The sequence below is a fragment of the Conger conger genome, chromosome 8 (assembly GCF_963514075.1).
Source record: "Conger conger chromosome 8, fConCon1.1, whole genome shotgun sequence".
NCBI lineage: Eukaryota > Metazoa > Chordata > Actinopteri > Anguilliformes > Congridae > Conger > Conger conger.
In genome coordinates this window covers 52,486,014-52,507,326 of record NC_083767.1, presented here as the reverse complement: position 1 = coordinate 52,507,326, position 21,313 = coordinate 52,486,014, and the positions used below count along the sequence as shown (strand labels likewise).

Below are 21,313 nucleotides of genomic sequence, written 5' to 3'. Positions count from 1 at the left end.
AGTATTCTGTGTTCTAGTTATATTTTGCGAATGGAGTTGTTTTGATAATAATGCGAATTCCAACAGGAATGTACTACAAATATACGCAATGAGTCTGTGTCAAATTATATAACCAAATATGCGTGATTTTCAATGCTCAAACTACTGACGTAAATATATGCTGTTACTGTTTTTAGGGACAAGGAATTTATTATGCCGTTGTCCAGTAGGACAACATAGTCCTCCCATTTCAGTGCACCATAATGTTTGGGAAACGTGTTTCTGATTAGTTAGTTGTTTTAAAAGGCTTCCGTGGTGCAAGCAATCTTGATTGGCTTCTGATTGCCTTCTGATTGGAGTTTGTTATTGGTGATTGTCAACATGAAGATCAGAGTTGCGTGAGGTCAAAGAAGACATTATGAAAAAACAAAGACATATTAAAAATGAAGAGAGCACTGGTGTACGTTTGGGATTGTGTGTGGCATTAAGCACCGTCATATGAGTTCGGTGGTATTTAATTGAACTTCAGCAGATAAAATGTACGCTTCAGAATTGCTTTGCTTTCAATTTATTTGGTTTTTGGCAGTTCCATTTAGCCTCCACGCTTTACTCTTGCCATCACTCTGATACAAGTCAATCTTGGTCTCATCAGCAAACTAGTTGTTTGTATCTTGCAGTAAAGTTTGTGAAGTCTCCTATGGACAGTGGTCACACATCCACTCCTGCCTCCTGAATAGTCTTTCTGTTCTGTTGGACAAGTGTTTGGGGTTTTTTCTTCATTATGGTGAGAATGTGTCAGTCATCAACTGTGGAGGTCTTCCTTGGCCTGCCAGTCCCAGTGCTCTCTTTCTGCTTACTGATGTTCCAAACAGCGTCTTTTCATAAGGCTGAGGTATCTCTGAATGTTTTTTTCTTTTTGCCTTGTAACGGCCTCCTTGCTTTTCAAATGAATAAAGTTTAGTACAAAATCAAAACAGTTCTTAATGCTGTATTGATATACGTATTCCCATTCCTGTTACGTTGCAGCTCTTGCTCGAGGAGCCCGACAAGAAAACTGGGAAAAATAATAGAAAAGGGCGCTGTAAAATTATATTTTAAAGTGCGTTGAGTAAATGTATCCACTAGATGGCGATACATGAAGCGAACTAGACGTTATCTTCGAAAACCTTTACCAAGCAATAGTGTGCACCCCCTCCACCGCAACATTTTGAAACCGTTTGAACAAACATAAGAAAAGTGCGCGATTGGTCGAAGCGGTAACCCCTCTGTGGACCTAATTCAGTTTTTGTATGAACAGCAGGGTTACATTTAGATTAGGTACACACGCTTACAACATAATCCATAGCCCAATGCATCTGCCTTTATAAATACACCACCCACAAATTCAAGTATAACCACATACAAATGCATCATTAACTGGAGGAATTACCTTGATGTTAACGCTATTTCATTCGTGCCATTTCACACCAGAAACAATGAAGTGGTCACATAGCCAGTGGTTATCTTAACAATTATTTATTTATTTATTTATTTATTTATTTATTTATTTATTTATTTATTTATTTAATTTTTTATTTATGTTTTACGTAGATCGATTATAATTGTTTATTTAAATATAAGAATCTGTCCTGACATTCAAATGCTTCAGTGTTTTAACAGGCAAAATAATTTATGTGGAGTATATACAATACTGGACATTGACAGAAAGCGCAATAATGTCTTTCGCATACAAACGTGTATGCGCAGGTTTGCAAACGTGGACTTTAATCGTGCTGTCTGGGTGAAATAGGGGGGATGCGAACGCGAGTGGATTTGGTTAAAGTAGGCGGAGTAATTTGTTTGTGCCAGTTGTCCCCTCAATTGGACGTCTGTGAAAAAACCGCGAGGCTTACCAAGTTATTGAAAAGTCAGATACATTAAAACTTGTCATATTTTCGTGTCGGCGCCGGATTTTTGATAAGGTAAAATACGCGCGCGCGCGCGCACACACACACACACACACTTTTTTGGCTCTGTTCTGCAACTCATTGGATTTGAAATGAAACAATGAATGTGAGGTTAATGTGCAGGCTGCAAGCTTTACTGTGAGGGTATTTACAACAAATACATTTCAGGGTATTTACCCATATCAGGTGATCGATATAGGACAGCCATTTTCAACCATAGCCCTCCCATCTTTGGGGAGCAAAAGTATTTGGATAAATGAACATCATCTGAAATGAAGTTGTATTTCAGCTATCTTCAGTTCTTGTTTGATTATGGGTGCTTTGTATTCATTCTTGTCTTCAGCAATGCTATGCAATGAATGCTTGCTCAATTAGACTCAGGAAGGGTGAGTGAATTGGCCTTTAGCAGAATCGTTGGGGTCATTGGCCTTTTGTAAGGTGAAGTGCCATCCAATGAGTTTTGATGCATTCTGATGGATCTGAGCAGGCATTTCTGTATACAGTACTTCTGAATTCATCCAGCTGCTGCTGTAAGCAGTCGCATTCGGTACAGGTTATTACTCATCTCATCTATCCATAAGCCATGTTCCACAACTCTACTCCTGTTTTTAATGTAGTAACCTGGGTGCTCTGTCCTTGATTTGCATGGTGCGGTTATGCTGGTGTGTTCTATTTGCATGGTTTGGTTATGCTGGTGTAGTCTTCTCTTTATTGTAGCCTTTGACACATCGATGCCTACATCCTGGACTGTTTTTTAGTTAAGGGGGTTTTCTTGACAATTGAAAGTATTCTTTGGTCCTCCACTACAGTGGTCTTCTGTGGTCTACAAGGTTGTTACTTTCAAATAATGTATGAACGGTTGACTTTGACACATGTTTTGTGCTTATTTAATCAAGTTATTCATATTTTCCTGCCTCATGATGACCCATTTCTTCTGGCATTGACACTTACTTGGTCTTCATGTTGAGGGACAACAGCAACAGATAGAATCAACTATGATCTTTTATTAGTTAGGTATATTATAATGTTCATACCCTCAAATTAACTCTCCCAGTCTGCACTTTGCCCTCACAGTCTACACTTTGCCATTGCTTTATTTCAAACTGAATGTGCTGGAATACAGAGCCAACTATCTGGAGCCAAAAAGGTGCCACACTGTACTGTATGTGTGTAGTACATATGCAAGAAGGAGGCTCTGGGTTCTAGTCCCAGCCCGATCCTCTCTGGTGCATGTTCTCCCCTTGTTTGCGTGGTTGTGACTCGTGGGGTGGTACTATAAATACATATACATTTACAACAAAATGTCCAGTATCAAATCAACTTAACACTGATCATTTTACATTGTGTGTTTAATTGTTTGTTAGTAGGCACGTGCACTTTAGCCGGAAGCCAAGATGCCACTGTCCAGGTCTCTGTCGATGACATCACTAAGTGGCCTGCCAATTTGGGAGGATGAAAAGTTACCTGTGGAAGATTTACTCCTGTTTGAGGTTGCTTGGGAGGTAACTAATAAAGGTGCGAATTCATTAGTAATCAGTTACTGACTGACTGTTACTGTTACTTCCTGTGACAATGTCACTGACTGTGTTAATTCAGCTAATTATTCTAATAATAACAATAATAATATCTAATAATCCCTCATTCAATTAACATTTGAGAAAATTGTGTTAACCTTAAATATTGCATGGCGCTATCATTGATTGTACAGCTATTATGTTTTGACTTATTCATAGTGATGATTCTATACTCATGTTAATATGTGGCTGCTATGTATGGCATGACTATTAAATAGTGAAATTACATCCAGTCTAAATGACAGGAATACATAAAATATTTTCTTGGCTAGGTTTAGACATTTCCATCGCACTGATAAATGATCAGGTTGGTCTTAACAATTGGTGATATTTAAAAAAAATGTGATTTGAAATGATATATTCCCTCTTATGCTACACTCATTGTGCTATCCAGCAAGAATGTAGAAAACTGAACAGCTCAGTTTTAATGCAAATATAGTATAGCTGTGTGAAAGTAAATCAACCCTACTACACATATCTCATTTTTTTTAACCAAGAGAGTGTAGCAGCATTGTATTGCACCCGTCCATTCTGTGATGAAGAGCATTATTATTCAAAACAAAGACAGAATATTTACCTCCAGTGCAAATGCTGAGGCGTTGTGTGCCACAAGGGAGAAACGCTTGTCAGAGCAGTCAAATATGAATCCCTAGTTAAATATGACATTTCTGGAAGATCATTTTTTGTGTGGATACAGTGCTCTTTTCCAGACTGTTATGCTATGCTGTGAGAGTACTCCCTGGTTAGCTGTGGTTTTGGAGGGGTGACCTCAGCTCACAGTGCAGGCCTGTAACTCGAAGGCTATGGGATTGATTCTGTAAATATGCTTCAGTAAATATGCAGCTGTATAAAGGTGATATATGAGCTTAATTATATATGACATCTGTATAAGTCACCCTGGATAGCAGTCTGCTAGATGCTGAAATGTAAATGTTCAATTAATGTACTATATATATCGCTTTATGGTGACATTAGTTATGGAGGTAAGAGCGGTCGCCTGGCAGTTGGAAGGTTGTTGGTTCGATTTCCTGCCCTGGGTGTGTCAAAGTGTCCCTGTACAAGACACCCAACCCCCAATTGCTCCTGATGAGCTGATTGGTGCCTTGCATGGCAGCCTATCTCCGTGTGTGTGTGAATGAGGGCCATCGATTTGTATCAAAGTGCTTTATAAATACAGGCCATTTACCTTCATAATTGCACACATCAAAATATTAGCCCACAAATATATTAGCTCATACCGAATCTTGTTGTTGATATTAAATCACATGTAGAATCCCGTTAATGTATTATCACTCGTGATATTTAATTCTTCTGTATATTATTCATGCACTGGCTACTCTTCTGAATGCTATAAAAGTCAATGGTTTGTAAAAGCCCTGACTGTAGGAAACAGCAATCATGACATTGTTGCAACTGGGGTATAACAAGGACATATCTGTTTAAGGAGCTTTTATTCTTAAATATTTATTTAACTTTTAATTGATCAGACATTTTCCCTTAAACTCAGAATTTGCATTCCCAAAATGCAAAGTCTGCACCTAGATTCAACTATAGAATGTTTGTTATTGTACAATTATGCATTAACTAACGATGCAAAGACACACAGCCGGCCAAGAAACACTCAACTTACTTTTACTCCCCTAAAAGGGGTGACTTTAGGATATCATACCCTCAAATTAAAATTGACAGTCTGCAATTTAAGCTCATATTCATTGTTTTATCTGCAATCCAATGTGCTGGGCTACAGAGCCAAAACAACAGAAAAAGTGTCACTCCAAATACTTACACACAAGACTGTATGTGTGTGTGCATATGTATTGAGCAGTTGGAGGAATCTACACAGTAATCCAGACAAAGGCAAAACTGACTGTGGATGAATGGGGGGAGAACTTCTTCATGGTGGGGCCGTACTATGAGCACAACTTCAAGATGCAGGTGGAGGAGTGTGAGGCACCAAACCCAGCCATAAAGAAGGCCATGGATGCCCTGAACAACAATGGCTGTCAGGTACTGACTGAAATCTCCCAGTAGTCTCTAACCCTGTCCATAGCCTCTACCCTTACTCATAGCTCCTGTTTTTTCCCATGGCCTCAAAGCCCTGCTCATAACTCCCAACCCAAACCCTAACCACAAACCCCATTTCTGGCCATAGTAGTCATTTTATGTATTTTCTTTATTCATGAAAAACAATTTTGGGCAGGTCCCAAAAGTGAAAACATTTGGGTCATCCAAAATCAAGGCTTAACCCATGCACTAAATATTTCCCTAGCTCATAAACATACAGTAAATCTTATCATGCCACACCTAATACTTACTGTATTCTTAACTATAACCTTAACCCTGACCTGGCCATAGCCTGCAACTCTACCCACAGCCTTTACCTTATCCTGAAACTTCCCATAGCCTCAAACCTTGCCCATAATCTGCAACTCTTTAACCCTAATGCTAATATGGCCATAGCGTTTAACTCTCTCCAAAATATCCATTGTCACAAATAACCTATAATCACAGACATACGTGCCCTATACTATAGACTATAGTCTGATACTGTAATAATTCAATATGCATGGTATTGGTATGACACAACATTAATTATTCTTTATTCCATAAGTTGTTAGAAATAAAGGTCAGATATAAATAGCCTTTAACACCCAGGATTACTCATTAGAATCCTGTTCAATCCGGCACAAGTTCAACACATAACATTGGTTACATTTGACTGTGTGAAACTGGTGCTCACTGTTCTGTTGTAAAATACTGAATACCAGGTGAAAATGTCATACTTACATTCATGTAAATTATTCAATCTAATGCTGCATGTATGATGAATATAAGGGAAATATACTAATAAAATAGTATTCAGGGATTTGCTGGATGGCTTGTCTGGGGCAGGGCAACACAAATTCAACGCTTGTGATCAGGTTCAGATAGGAAGGCTCTGCATCTCATCATTCTCTAGTGACCCCCACTGGTCAGTTGGGTAACTGCAAGCCCACCAGCTAGGCTGCATGTGAAGTGTTCAGAGATTCATCTCTGTGCAAGCCTGACCTGCCAGCAGTGACGTAATAAGAAGTGGCACTTGGCATTGTGCATGTGTTGTCTGCGCAGTGGAGGATACAGTAATGAGAGCTGAAATATGATTGGACATTCCAAATTGAGAGAAAAATTATAAATAATGTATGATGTTGGACAGAAGTCCCTCCAATGGTAATAATATAGCATACTGATTTGAAGTGTGGATTTATGTTGTCAGTGTATGCTACTAGGGTAGTTTTTTTTGCTTTTGTAGTTGTCAGCTTCAGTATATGCATGCAGATGTACACATACTGTCAATGCATGCACCAACACAAAGTTTATCAGAATGTGAGCATTCTGATACCGCTGATTTAATCTCATTTCTGCTTTCTTTTTGATTGGCTGAGTATTGTGTTCACTGGGTGGATTTAGCAGCTCTGTGTTTTTTCTGTGTTATAATTGCACTTTTCAGTTAAAGAGTTCTGCTGTATGCACTTTAAGTGTTTCATATTGTAGAGGTAAGTGTGTTACAAGTACAGTATGCTGACCAGGCATATACTGTGTGTATATTAGGTGTGTGTTTGTGACGTGCTGCTGTGTTGCAGGTGCGCTTTGGCCGCTGGCTGATTGAGGGCAGCCCCTATGTCATTCTGTTTGATATCGGCTCTGCTGCCTGGAACTTGGACAGGTGGAAGGCGGAATTCTGGGATACCTGTGGGATCGGACTTCCATTCCATGACAGAGAAGCCAACGATTCCCTTATCTTCGGATCACTGAACGCTTGGTTCTTCAAAGAGGTGTGTGAGAAAGTATGATGTCTTGTTTTACATGCACAGCGCATTGGTGCAGATGCATTATTTCATTTGTCTCATTCACTAGAACAGTGCTAGATTTTAAGTAGCAGCAGAATACTGTACATCGCACGCACGGTAAAGTAGGCTACGTCTCTGAATGACAGCTGACAGACCAGCTCCAGGGCGCGCCCCATGTCATCGGTCACTTCCACGAGTGGCAGACGGGACCGGGGCTCATACTGTGCCGTTCGCGGAAGATCCCCATGGCAACCATCTTTACCACACACGCCACCCTGCTGGGCCGGTACCTGTGTGCTGCGAATGTGGACTTCTACAATAATCTGGACAAGGTGAGAGTTCCCCTCCCTCACCCACTCAAATAAAACACATTAAGCCTTTTCCCTTTCATACAGCTAGGAACGAATGAATGGTCTCGTTCAGGTGAATGGTAGCCACACATAGCTTCGCATTTCAGGCCTATCGTACCTTACCTAATTGCCTATTAATAAAGTCAAATCAACACTGTCAAAAGCATAACAGTTACAAGGTACCAGATATTTTGCAGAATCATTTTGCCTAAGTATTTCTCCAGTGTATGATGCAATGTACTTAAGTTTGTAGGGCGTCAGCGTAATCATTATTTTTGCCTTGCGGCCTTACTTTTTGTAGTTTTGAGACTGCTGAGCTGTTGTGTGATTGTGTTTCGTGTCTCAGTTCAACATCGATCACGAGGCTGGGGAAAGGCAGATTTACCACCGGTACTGTCTGGAGCGAGCCTCTGTCCACTGCTCCCACGTCTTCACCACCGTCTCTGAGATCACCGCCATCGAGGCTGACCACATGCTGCACAGGAGGCCAGGTGTGGGCTCCGTCAGTCACTGCTGTCTACTTCTGTTACCTGCTGTGCTTTCCTCTACACCTGGAACTAGCTGCTATTCCGAATGCTACTACATAGTGCATTACCTGGGAGTATATGCTGTCTCATCATCAGCAACTAGTCATTGTTATCTGGGGTCTTCAGGTTCTTTCACTAAACTTTTTTGTAGCTGGCGCATGGAACCAGATGTTTATCTGTGGAATGCATATGGAAGGTAACATCATGCCAGAGTTGCTTCTTGTTTCTAGACGTGGTAACACCAAACGGTCTGAACGTGAAGAAGTTCTCCGCTGTGCATGAGTTTCAGAATCTGCACTCCACAAACAAAGGCAAAATCCAGGAGTTTGTCCGAGGACACTTTTATGGGTGAGGAACGGCCTCTGTCTGAATGAACGCTTCTATGTTGATATACCTCGTCACTGCTGAGTCCATTTAAAAGTAAAAAACAAACTGGATTTAGTAATAAGCAGTAGCTCTCACACCCTGAGATAAAAATGTAAATGCATTTGATATACATCTATAGATTTTGAAATATACTCACATATTGCACTACACTTTTAAGTACCCCTGGACAAATTATTCAGTGCATTTATTTTTGTATTATTTTAAATAGGAGGACATTTGTAGCTCCTTTGGCTTAAGTTACAACATGTTCAAAAGAATTAATAGAGTATGTCCTTTTTTACATTGCATGTATCCTATAAAGCATATGCAAATAACTAGCAGTTTGCTAGTATTGTTTTAACAGTTCTCTTTTTACTGGCAGACATCTGGACTTCAATTTGGAGAAAACTCTATTTTTCTTCATTGCTGGCCGGTATGAGTTCTCCAACAAGGGGGCAGACGTCTTTTTGGAGTCACTGTCCAGGCTCAATTACTTGCTTAGGGTATGCTGTGTGCATCTGAGCACTCTTAACACTTACAGTAACAGTAAACCCAGCTACTGACCACTAAGTGTCTTTCCTAATGTATAAAATAGACCTACATGGCCGAATAACAATGTTTGTTATTTTTATGCATGCGTGTGTGTGTGTGTGCGTGTCTGTGTGTGTGTGTGTGTGTGTACGTGCTGTGTGCCTGTGTGGTACAGGTGCACAGGAACGACGTCACTGTGGTGGTGTTCTTTATAATGCCCGCAAAGACCAACAACTTCAACGTGGAGACTCTGAAGGGGCAGGCTGTACGCAAGCAGCTCTGGTAAAGACCCAGTGCTTCTCACAACAATAATCCAGAGCAATAACCTTTCACAAATACCGACACTAACCAAATACCAATACTAACCCCACCAACTATTGCCCAAGCCCCAAGAGCATTATTCAAACCCTGACCCTGCTGCTTATTACTGTAAATCATGTATTCTTGCCTAACAGGGACACTGCTCATTCCGTTAAGGAGAAGTTCGGCAAGAGGTTGTACGACGCCCTGTTAAAGTATGTTTCTTTTCTTTCTGTCATGCATGAGTTAGGTAATTAAGATAATGTGTTTTATGAACAATCCCACGACGGTCACTCCAGATTAGAACCTGTGCCCCTCCCTCTTTTATCCTCAGTTTCACCCAGGCCTGTTTTCCCACTTGTCAGTGGTGTGAATTCCCAGTCACTGTGACAAGTGATAATGATACTGTGCTGTTATTTCCAGAGTGGTCTTCATGGGTTGGCTGGGTGTTTCAATATTACGTCAGACTGGTGTTGATGACTTCCTGTAGCATGACCCGAGGCAGTAACAGTAACACCTTCTCCTCCGCCTTCTCCGCAGAGGGGAAATCCCTGACATGAATAAGATCCTGGACAAAGACGACTTCACCATCATGAAGAGAGCCATATACTCTACTCAGGTACAGAGGGAGAGAAAGAGCCATTTACGACACACAGATAGGACCTGAGAGCCCTTCCTCTGGACAGGTTTACATATAGTGGAAAAGACCAAGATGGACAGGGGAATCATTGCAGGGTTTTTGATTAATGTTTCACATACACAGGTTGTTGAGTCATTTTTAAATATGAGCACACAAGGTACAAATATCTGAACTGCATTAGACCAGAGTGATGTTGATTAGCTGTCATTCCTCCATCGCAACACACACAGTTACACACACGTGCACTCACGCATGCACATGCACACACACAAGCACACACACACACACACACACACACACACATAGTTAGAAACCCCGGGTCAATGGATTGTGAATGCTCCAGAATGTTCCAGCGATATATCTGTCAGACAATTAACAGAGATCTGTGCGCAAAATGCCGATAAAAAGCAATTTTATTAAGATTTATATCTGCATCTGCCTTTTGGAGACAGGAATATAAAAGCTATTGATTATTTATGAGTGGGCTTTGATAGATTTGGCCATTATGAGTTCTATTTTAAAACTCCGCTCTGTGGTACACAGTCACGTGAATCTCAGGGTAAGGAAGGATTGGCTTTGTGTCATGGAACACTAAGTCCATATTTTCAGATGGACTTCTCGCTTCTGTCCATTCAGTGGCAGAGAAATAAAACCTGTTTTTTGAGCTCCACTGGCCTGGACCGCTGAGGGATGTTTGCTATTGGCTATACCTTACCAGCATTAAATTACATCGCATCGCAGTGCAAAGGGAAGCTCATTCAAATGTTAATGGAACATGTGGGGAAAGTATGAGTATACCTGTGAGAACTATATATTTTTTCACATTTGTAATATTCTCACTGCCATCAGCATATGTCAAATTCATGTATTAAACCTATAGTTTCTGTTCAATCTAGTGCTCAAATATCACAATTTCCAGAACTTTAGAATTCATATTCTGTGCTTGTTGATTTGTAAAATAACATTACCAAACTTATGTTGCATGGAAAACATAATTTGAACTACTTTCAATTTACCTTTACTTACTTTTAAAGCTACCTTTCTTACATTAGCCATTTCTGTTCCTTACATAAAACTGATGTTTAGAAAGTAGCATATTAGCATTTGGGGAAAAAAAGAACCATGGATGCAAAATGGAGACCTGTTCAAATGAAACATGTCTTTTTCTGAAAGTTTACCAAAGGATACAACCTGCCAGAAAGAATGTGGCTAGCTTTTTGTACTCAAGTAACACCCAGAATCACCTTTAGACCTGTCAAGACTTCAGGCAGCATCTTCATACAACTACAGACTGAAAACATGAATTTATCAAGTACCAGGCATATGTCCAATACTTCTTACAGGCCCGTTGCTTATAACTGAGCAGGTTAACAGACTGCAATCTGATGTTTTACTCACACAGATACACACACGCTGCTCAACCTCTGACCTTTTCTTTACTGTACTGTTGGCAGAGACACAGCCTGCCCCCAGTGACCACTCACAACATGCTGGACGACACCACTGACCCAATCCTGGCCAACGTACGGCGCATTGGCCTCTTCAACGCCCGCACCGACAGGGTTAAGGTAGGCTGCTACTCCTGTATCCATCCAACTTCAGTACACAATAATGTGATCCACTCCGTCTTAATGAAGCTCTCTCAGGAACAATACAGCTGTGAGAAGATGTGTCCGTAGATTGTGTGCCACAAGTTAGTGTGGACTCCATTGACCATGCAGAGACAGAAGATTAGACAGCTTGAATTCCTGTCTCTGTGTTTCGTTTAATGTTTATTGTCATTATTCTGAATGCTCAGATTGTTTGCATTTGCTTTTCTTGTGTCTAATTGATTGTATCTACTCCATTCCTGTTCGTGAATGATTTCACTCTATGTGTGTATCCGTTGTTCGTATAATGCCTTATTAATAGATATAGCAATTATTTCCATTAGTTGTGAAATTGTTCACATCCAGACATAGTAGGTATTCATATCCCAATATTAATATTATAGGAATTTAGCAATAAGTACACCAATAGTGTAACTGTTCCTGAACTTTGCTGAATATCATATTGTCACAAAGTACTTCAGCTTTGAAGTACTGTGCATATTCAATGTATGCTGCCACCTCTGAGTGAAGGCTCAGGTATTCAGCTTGGAGGCTCTGTGCTGACATGTTCCCTCAGTGTGTTTAGGCTCTGTCTTTGTGCTCCTTAGATAGTGTTCCATCCAGAATTCCTGTCTTCCACCAGTCCTCTGCTCCCTATGGACTATGAGGAGTTTGTGCGCGGGTGCCACCTGGGCGTTTTCCCTTCTTACTATGAGCCCTGGGGCTACACACCAGGTGAATATACAGCATTATTGTCAATCCTACATGCTCACACATAACGTATACACATAAACCTGGTGTAAAGTATGCAGATTCCGCCCACTGTCATTATATGTGTAAAATGGGAAAAATGGTTGGCATTTATATAGCGCCTTTATCCAAAGCGCTGTACAATTGATACTTCTCATTCACCCATTCATACACACACTCACACACTGACAGCGATTGGCTGCCATGCAAGGCACCAACCAGCTCATCAGGAGCATTTGGGGGTTAGGTGTCTTGCTTAGGGACACTTGACACAGCCCGGGCGGGGGATCGAACCGGCAACCCTCCGACTGCCAGACGACTGCTCTTCCTGCCTGAGCCATGTTGCCCCAATGTTGTACCAATAAACCATTAAACACAGTACATACTGCATTCATCACGGTGATATAGTATTGTGCTTACCGTGTGTCTCTCTATTGGTTATTACTTTTCTTACCTGAATGTGTGATTGGGTGATTCTTTCACCAGGTGAGTGTACAGTGATGGGGATCCCCAGTGTGACCACAAACTTGTCTGGGTTTGGTTGCTTCATGGAGGAACATGTCTCAGACCCTACAGCGTACGGTATGTAAAACTTTGCCTTCACTCTGAGATCCTCACTCTTAGTACGTACCTACTCTCACTATGGAGTGACTCCCCATTTACTGAGAGCTCCTCTTTCCCCATACATAGTGTTTCAGACTCCATTTTAGCCAGCACCTCATGCCCCATTGTACCACTGGTTATGTGCCTCTACATTCTGGACCACCAGCAGTCCTGCTTCTCTTCTCTCAGGGATCTACATTGTGGACCGGCGATTTCGTTCGGCAGATGAGTCCTGTAACCAGCTCACACAGTTCATGTTTGGGTTCTGCCAGCAGTCCCGTCGACAACGCATCATCCAGCGGAACCGCACCGAGAGGCTCTCGGACCTACTGGACTGGAGGTATCTGGGAAGAGTGAGTAGTGAAATATATTTAATATGTTGTACTTTATTTAACTTGGAAACCATCTGTGTATTTTGTCTTGTATTTTTCTTAATGAGTAATTGCACTAATATCCCATGTCAGGTAAAACTGTCTGGTAATGCATGTGTATGTTTTTAAGGGCTTTCTACGGTCTTGGATGCCAATTAGTGACTAACCTGCTGCTTTGTTTGTAGTCTCAGTGTTGACCTGCTGTGCTGATTGGTTCATAGTCTCAGTGTTGACCCACTAAGTTGACTGGTTTATAGCCTCTGTGTTGAGCTGCTATGTTGCCTGGTTTATGGTCTCAGTGTTGAGCTGCTATGTTGACTGGTTTATAGTTTCAGTGTTGACCCACTATATTGACTGGTTTATAGTCTCAGTGTTGAGCTGCTGTGTTGACTGGTTTATAGTCTCAGTGTTGAGCTGCTGTGTTGGCTGGTTCATAGTCTCAGTGTTGAACTGCTGCGTTGATTGGTTCATAGTCTTAGTGTTGAGCTGCTATGTTGACTGGTTTATAGTCTCAGTGTTGAGCTGCTGTGTTGGCTGGTTTATCTGTGCTGTGTTGTCCCACTGTAGTAAATGTATTGGAGTGTCAATGTGGTGATGTGGTGTGTTGTTATGTTCCAGTTCTACATACATGCTCGACACCTGGCCTTAAGCAGAGCCTTTCCAGAAAAGTTCAAGATGGACCCAACCGCACCTCCAACTGTGAGTGTGACCTCAGTATATCATCACTGACATCTTCCGTGTATAGCAAAAACAAAGGAATTTACCTTGCTGTTCCAATACTTTTGGTGGGGGACTGTAACTTTACTTAAGTAAAGGAATAATATATATTTTAACTTATTGAAATATAAAGATGTCTCTGTAAAACGTACCTTTTTTGGAAAATTAATGCTTGGGCTCTTCAAATGGCCCAAGAGTGCCAGAGATGGGCTTGCTTTTGGCTTCATCCAAACCTGTAGCTATATAATTAGATTTGTTCATCCATCAAACTCTTATGATCAAGCTCAGATAGAACATAAAGCAGAAATATCACTGGCACTCCAGGACCAGGGTTGCCTTGTTTCTACCCCTGATACAGATGGTCAATATGTCACTGATAGAATAGACTTATTGCACAATATGTTACCCTACAGAGAAGGGTTTAGCGATGATATACTGTATACCCTTGGTCATATTCTGTAGCAGATAGACATTAAATTGAAAGTTGTAGATCTCCACAGGGAATGATTTTCTACATGTATTAAAGGTGCACTAGATAACAGGACAGAGAAATATTCAGGACATTAATTGAATGAAATGGTTGCTATATATAAATATTTTATTTTGTTCAAAGAATGCAATGGCTACTCTAGACTCTGTCCTGCCATATTAATGGGGGTGAAGGTCTAAGCTTTAGCTGTCTTGGTCTTTGATTGACAGCCCCTCAGGACTAGATAAAGTCCTGTCAAGTCTGACTCCTTTTCTCTGCACTTAATTGACAGTTTAACATTTTGGCAAACACTGACAGGGCATTGTTTGAATTCACTGCTTAAGTACATGTATACTTAAAAAAACAAGCACACATCTCTCACATCAACTGATACTGTACACAAACAAACATGTGGAAGGAATAAACCACTCCAAACCATGTGGTTCTCTTGTTCCTGTATATATATACATTGCCCTCCGTTTTTTATTTGTAATGAAATAATTCACATGTGATGGAAGTGCAGATTCTCAGCTTTTATTAAATGGTATGTTTATATATTTTGATTTCACCAGGTAGAAACAACAGTTTTTATATATAGTCCTCCATTTCAGGGCATCAGGTCACTTTGGGACAAATTCATATTATGGAAATGAAAGTAATCATGTTTAATAGTTGTCACACATGTTTTGATTCCAATGAATGCTTGAAATCTGTGACCCATAAAAATCACCAGGTACGGAATATCTGCCAGGCCTGTACTGCAGCCATCTTCAGCATCTGTATCACTGGCTAGTTCATTTGGATTCAGATTGAACGATTGCCAGTGAATAATTTTTAAGTTATTGGCTTTGAAAAACCCTTTTTCGCGTTAGCAATATGTTTGGGATCACTGTCTTGTTGTTGATTGAGGCATTTGCTTGAACTGGAGTATATAAGATATTATTCCAGAATTCAGTATGCTGCTATCAGCCTTTATGCTGTTATGTCATCAAGGAAGACATGTGAGCCAGTACATTACATTACAGTTGTTTACTGTGGTAGCCATCTGTCCACAGAACATTTTGCAGTGTAGCCTCTGTAATTATGTACGTTAAGTCGTCTGCAGAGAGTAGTCACTGTACATCCATGTCATGAGAGTTTTGGATCTGTTGGCCAGGGGTTTGGGGCTTCTTCTTTATTATAATGATAATTCTTTGGTAACCTACTATGGTTGATAACTTTTCTTTGGTTAGCTTCCTTGACTTTCATTGGCACTTTTTCATTTACATCATCTCTCTTTTTTTTTTAATAGAAATTTCCTCCGACAAATTGAAGAATCTCTTTCCTAATGTGTGTTTAACTGTGATAGGTATGTGTCCGGATTAAACATACGTTTTTCCTTTCTGCCGACAGACGGAAGGTTTCCGCTTCCCTCGTCCTCTTTCTGTGCCTCCCTCTCCCTCTGCCTCTCTGCACTCCACCCCTCACCACAGCGATGAGGAAGATGACGAGCCTTATGATGATGATGAGGAGGCAGAGCGTGACCGACAGAACATCAAACAAATCAATTAAATTAATAATTGAATGGCCAGAACAGTCAGCCTAAGGAGAATAGCAACTGGGGCAATCCTAATGGTCACTGGCAGCTTCACACAAACCTTTCTCCCATTTTCAACAACCCAACCCAAAGCTCTCACTTCCTCTCACAGCTCTCTCTGGTTTCCATAGCCTCCCTCACTCTATAGCTGTGACCCCCCACAGCCCTTCTCCTCATGCTACACCACTCTACCTGGCTCCACCCATAGCCTTTCTCCTTGTTCTAGTCCTTCAATTTTCCTGCCTTTAACCGTTGGATGGTAGAAGACTGTGATAAATTCCATGGCAATGGACTTAGATTATGTTGGTCAATGTTTTTTTTTATTTCTGCAGGAGAAATGTTATTAAATACTTAGAATGGAGTATTGCCATACAATCGATACCACTTACCATAAATGTGCATGCACATTGATATGCTTAGATGCTGCAATGTTATACCATAGAACAGCAATTAATTGAATTTATAAACAGCTATAAACAACACATTAACAAACTGTACAATTCCCAGAGTAAGGCAATCGGCACTTGCCATGGTGCTAGAAACACTGCAATGAGCAATTTGGTTCTTAAGCATGCCTTTATCAACACAAACAATATTACTTTGATGTTAATACATTTAATCCAGTGTTGGAAAACTGAATTTCCTGAGGGCTACTTTCTTAATAACAAAACTGTAGAAATATCATTAATGTTGTGAGCCCCCCACTAACCCAATGGCGAAGTTAGCTGTGCAGGGCAAAGGTATCTGTCTTTGTCCTTCAGGTGCTGTTGGAAAGAGGTTGATGTTGTTAAATATTCTGGACTATTCTGTGGAGAGACTAGATCATCCAATAAATAACCAAGTTACAAAGACAGCAGTACCACTCTGCCTTATTTATTCTTTATTCTGGAATGGACTGACTCAGAATCTCCAAAATAGTGCCTGTCTTTTAGTTAATATAACCTTTGACTCTGTTTCACGATATGGTAGGCATTTTCATAGCCCATTTATCCAAAGCACTGTACAATTGATGCTTCTCATTTACCCACTCATACACACACTCACACACCTACAGACGACTGCTCTTACCATCTGAGCCAATGTTGCCTTTACCTGACACAATTTAAAATAATTTAGATTTTAAGATCTAATATTGGTGGATGTGTTAATTACAGTTTAGACTTGATTGCTAAAGGACTCTTGTCCTGCAGCAGCTCATTGGATGATAACCTGCTGGTCCCACAGCACGTCACATCATGTGTTATGTGCATGACTCACAAGCTGGCTAGATGTCTACAGTCACTTCAGAGGCTGCAAAGGATGCTACTTCTTTAGATATGGATGTTTAGCTCCTCAGGGACCAAGAAGGCCAATATTAGCTATCCCCGTTCTCAATATGAATGAAATGTTAAGTGGAGAAGATGTAGGTATACGGGTGCAATACTCTGTGATAGATTAAGTGTAAGTTTACATGCCTTGACCAACTGGAAGGGGGTGTCCAAGCATTACCTGTACAATGGAGAGTGTTCAGTAAGAGAAACCATGCAGATCAAGTATAACAATTTATTTTGCCTGGTAGGTCACTTCTTTAATCACAATCCAATTACAATACATTATGTGAGAGGGAGAGAGTAATTAAGGGGGGGGGGGGGACGTTGTGGAGTAAAAGACATTGTGGGAAGTTGTAAACTTTATGGCATCTACGGAACTGTGGCCTGCTGGAAGTGGTGGTGAGTTTAAACTTCATCACCCCACCACCAGAGGAAGGCCACCTCACCTGCTCACTGCTAATGTATAAAGGTCTAATTATTTCATTATTAAGTGGTATTGTAGTCAGTCTGCCTTACATTGTGCACTACCAGCCATGGTCAGTGTCAATGAAAATGTTTTTAGTGTTATCTGAGATTGGTTCAGCACTCTCAAACAATACACTGCAACTAGAAACAACATTCACATCACTGTACAGGTGTGTCAGGGCTCAGCAACTCCATTCCTGGGGAGCCAATATAAATGCTGTTTTTTTATCCAAACCAATTATTCTGTCTTAATAGCATCTACAAACTCAGAAATCATATATGTGCAGTCTATAGCTCATGGAAGGAAATATCAAATAATGATGGACTGATTAGATATGTAATTAAAATGAACATGTAACATGAAATGGTTATGGTCCCTGTAGTGCACTCTTGCTGTTGGTTCATAGCACATATAGATGTATCAAATAATTCTGGAGTGTAATATTAATGTGCCTCCACACTAGAACTATGTGCTTACCATTTTCTTTGTGAGCATCTTTGTTAGGATTGAACATCTCAGCATTATAGTGAAGCAAACTGTAACACTATTGAAGGCACCCAGGCAGTATAACTGGTTAGCAATTGTTTTACAATAAAATGTGTTGCATTGAATGCAAAAGTGTTTTAATAGTACATTCAAAACATTCACTGCTACACCACATAATCCATTCTTTTTTTACATTACAGAATTAAATAAAAATGTAATACATTATTTAAATACTATAACGATCAATCAGATCAATTTATTATTTGAAGTATTCTCTTTTCCAAGCAGGCAGATCTTGCAAGTAGACTTGTTCTTGATTCTCATCAGCTGTAATGAGAGAAAATAAAATTTGATGAGATTTATGACACTGACCCATTCATGCAATGCTGTTTTTAAAGCATACTTCATATAAACAGCTTATCCTGATCCCTCCAGCTTTACATTTGAATCTGAGTTGATGAATTTATAATGGAGGGAGGAGAATACATTGGGGTTGGGAGTAGAATTTGTTCCAGCGGGGACAATGCATATGAATGAATTTACAAGCAGAAATATGCAACTTGTCTAATACATGTGAACTTGAAAAACAGGTAAAGGGATATCTAGTCTAAGAGGCCATTAGTTGGGTGAAAAAACATTGTAGAGATGTTGGAAAATTACTGTCCATATAGTACTGAAGTAGGAACTATATGTGCCCTGAGAAAGTTCAAATAGAGGAGCTACATGATTATATTGTAGCTATGGGACAACCACAAGTGATAACTGGTGCTACTGAATAGCAGGATAGGAGAACAATCCATGCAGTTTTTGCAGCACGCTGTGTTTTGAAATGAGCATGTACAGTTGTAGAAGTCCCACCTTCTCCTCTGGCCTGTTGGAGAAAGTCGAGGAGCACTGACGCTGCCTGGGACACTCTGCGTTGTTCTGTGTTCTGACTGCGTGTCTCTGAAAGCGTAGGACAAAATGTTGCATGCAGTTCACTGGTGGCCAACCCAATAAAGCATTCAGTGAAGACTCAAAGTGCTGACCACACACATTCTCATATTATGAAATTTTCCTTTGAAAATGTACCAGTTTTTCCCACCTTTTCAATGGCCTTGCTATAGTTTATTTCCAAACGATCAGCCCACTTTTACAGAGAGGACAGAAAGAAGAGCATTACCTAAATGTATGGTGTCATACAAGTTTCCTTCTTTTCTGTCTTCTGTCACAAAACGACGTCCCTCTAAAATAAAATAAAATAAAAAAGTTGTCCAAATGGGCACATATTTTAAATGGTTCTAATCAGCAATCAATACATTATTTGTCGTTTCAATGAAGCCTGTTATTAACAAGAGACGCAAAAGGCATTTTTCAAGACCTATAATTCGTAAACACAAACTAATGTGTTAAATACCTCTTCGGAAATCCACAGAGGCTGGATGCGCCGTACAAATAGTAATGCCAATATAATTCAGACTTCAAAATACAGCACATTTCACAGACGCGTTCCAAGAAACACAACGGTAAATACAACTACTGTATATTTTCTACATAAGTGAAAATGACAGAGCAGGATACATATAATGTATTTAAATATTTATACTTATTCGTATAGGTCGTGGAAGGTGAAATCGCGCAAGCTCGTGCGAATTCCTTTAAAATATCGAATGTTCCATAAACGTCAGGATTATCTGATAGACCTGAAGATACTGTATATGTCAAAGATGAAATTCGGAACAAATGCCACCTGAAAAGCCCTCCCCAGAAAACACCTGCAACTAGGCTCAGGATACTTACGCGCGCCCTTCAAGTACAGCATCGCCTGGGGAGTCCAGTTTCTCCGATGATAGGTATCCTTCAATCAGAAGCACAGATCGTTTGAATGAAGTTAGGACTTCTGAGTCACCAGTAAACAGTTATAAAAGAAGAGTATAACAATGTCATAGCTACCTTCGGCGCACTCCACGACTGAGAAACGAATGTTGCCAAGAATAGTAGAGTAAGGGAATAAGCCGTAAAAGTTCTCAAACCCTGAGGAAATAGAAACAAGGACTCTTATACATGGTTCTGGGTCCATGTAGCTAAGAACATTTGCTTCACCCATGACAATATCTTTTTATAATATTCATTAAAATGCTGCACTTATTCCCGTGCGTAAAAACGCACGTTGGATAATTGGTATGCTGTTGGAATCAATGTTAGCGTCATAACAATATACATCCGTGGCATGCACATAAATGCACAATGTTAGTTCCCCTCTATATTACTCAGAAAAATAAACCTGAAGTTTGCGAGATGTAAAGCAAGCATTACAGAAATTTACATGACCTATTTTGCTCTTTTATTTTGTACAGCACTTTGTAAACTAATGATTTAACATACTATTTCAACATGAAAAATGGCTACAAAAAAGCAACGAGTCTTACTTTCATTCTTGCAGTCATCTTCTCCAAGAGAGTTTGTCAGCGTTTAATGTAACGGCGATGCTATGTGGCTATGACGCACTCTTCCTCGCTCTTTATAAACAATCGCAAAGGTGGGGGTGTCTTGAGGGAACTCCTGTCAGAACCTGTGAACAAGACTTGCGTTGCTCTCCTGTGAGAATTGTCTAATTCGATCGGTTATAATGCGATTGAGAATGTGAGTTGGTTCTTTATAGCACGTATGCCATCTTTTGTTTCAATGTGATTTGATCTCCCCCCTCGGATAACCCCGACCTCTCACTCTTTACCTCCTTTATTATTTCTTCTCATTTATGTATTTAGGATATAGGTACAAATAATTGAAAACCACCTCTGGAGAAATTGCAATAATGGATAAACTGGCCAATTTATGGATAAGCCAGTGGGCTCCTGTATAATGTTCGGTGAATAATGTTCGCTCTGGCCTTTTTTATTTCTTATGTGCCTACTATGGAAGAAAATATTGCACTGGACATTATTAATATGTTTACT

At 40.2% G+C, this 21,313-nt stretch overlaps 2 protein-coding genes across 4 annotated transcripts; one reads left to right on the top strand and one right to left on the bottom strand.

Annotated features, from left to right (window-relative positions):
• The first annotated feature begins 1,816 nt into the window (after positions 1 to 1,816).
• On the top strand, positions 1,817 to 16,907 carry gys2 (glycogen synthase 2). Of its 3 annotated transcripts, none has more exons than XM_061252167.1 (17): positions 1,817 to 1,940; positions 3,290 to 3,440; positions 5,325 to 5,506; positions 7,120 to 7,311; positions 7,473 to 7,658; positions 8,023 to 8,167; positions 8,434 to 8,551; positions 8,952 to 9,072; positions 9,276 to 9,382; positions 9,556 to 9,615; positions 9,941 to 10,019; positions 11,495 to 11,608; positions 12,238 to 12,364; positions 12,866 to 12,961; positions 13,172 to 13,335; positions 13,972 to 14,052; positions 15,932 to 16,907. In XM_061252167.1, exons 2-17 carry the CDS (start codon positions 3,320 to 3,322, stop codon positions 16,088 to 16,090), a joined length of 2,052 nt encoding a protein of 683 aa, XP_061108151.1. In that variant the 5' UTR covers positions 1,817 to 1,940; positions 3,290 to 3,319; the 3' UTR covers positions 16,091 to 16,907. The 3 variants fall into 3 exon arrangements, with proteins under 3 accessions (XP_061108151.1, XP_061108153.1, XP_061108154.1); XM_061252169.1 differs by having other exon boundaries at positions 1,834 to 1,940; positions 3,293 to 3,440; XM_061252170.1 differs by lacking the exon at positions 1,817 to 1,940 and having other exon boundaries at positions 3,317 to 3,427.
• A 1,590-nt stretch (positions 16,908 to 18,497) lies between these two features.
• Positions 18,498 to 20,862, bottom strand: spx (spexin hormone). The gene is made up of 6 exons (XM_061252171.1): positions 20,786 to 20,862; positions 20,310 to 20,390; positions 20,157 to 20,214; positions 19,540 to 19,602; positions 19,236 to 19,322; positions 18,498 to 18,704 (listed from the first exon to the last, which is right to left on the bottom strand). The coding sequence occupies exons 1-6, from the start codon at positions 20,801 to 20,803 to the stop codon at positions 18,637 to 18,639; spliced, it is 375 nt and encodes a 124-aa protein (XP_061108155.1). The 5' UTR covers positions 20,804 to 20,862; the 3' UTR covers positions 18,498 to 18,636.
• Positions 20,863 to 21,313: the final 451 nt, after the last annotated feature.

Bases quoted from the DNA above. Each gene is read 5' to 3' on its own strand.
- gys2 (XM_061252167.1), top strand. From the start codon at position 3,320: ATGCCACTGTCCAGGTCTCTGTCGATGACATCACTAAGTGGCCTGCCA. The intron at 7,312-7,472 runs GTGTGTGAGAAA...TCTGAATGACAG, and splicing joins ACGCTTGGTTCTTCAAAGAG to CTGACAGACCAGCTCCAGGG. The intron at 13,336-13,971 runs GTGAGTAGTGAA...GTTATGTTCCAG, and splicing joins ACTGGAGGTATCTGGGAAGA to TTCTACATACATGCTCGACA.
- spx (XM_061252171.1), bottom strand. The intron at 19,323-19,539 runs GTAATGCTCTTC...CTACGCTTTCAG, and splicing joins GTATGACACCATACATTTAG to AGACACGCAGTCAGAACACA. The intron at 18,705-19,235 runs GTGGGACTTCTA...CTCTCATTACAG, and splicing joins CCAACAGGCCAGAGGAGAAG to CTGATGAGAATCAAGAACAA.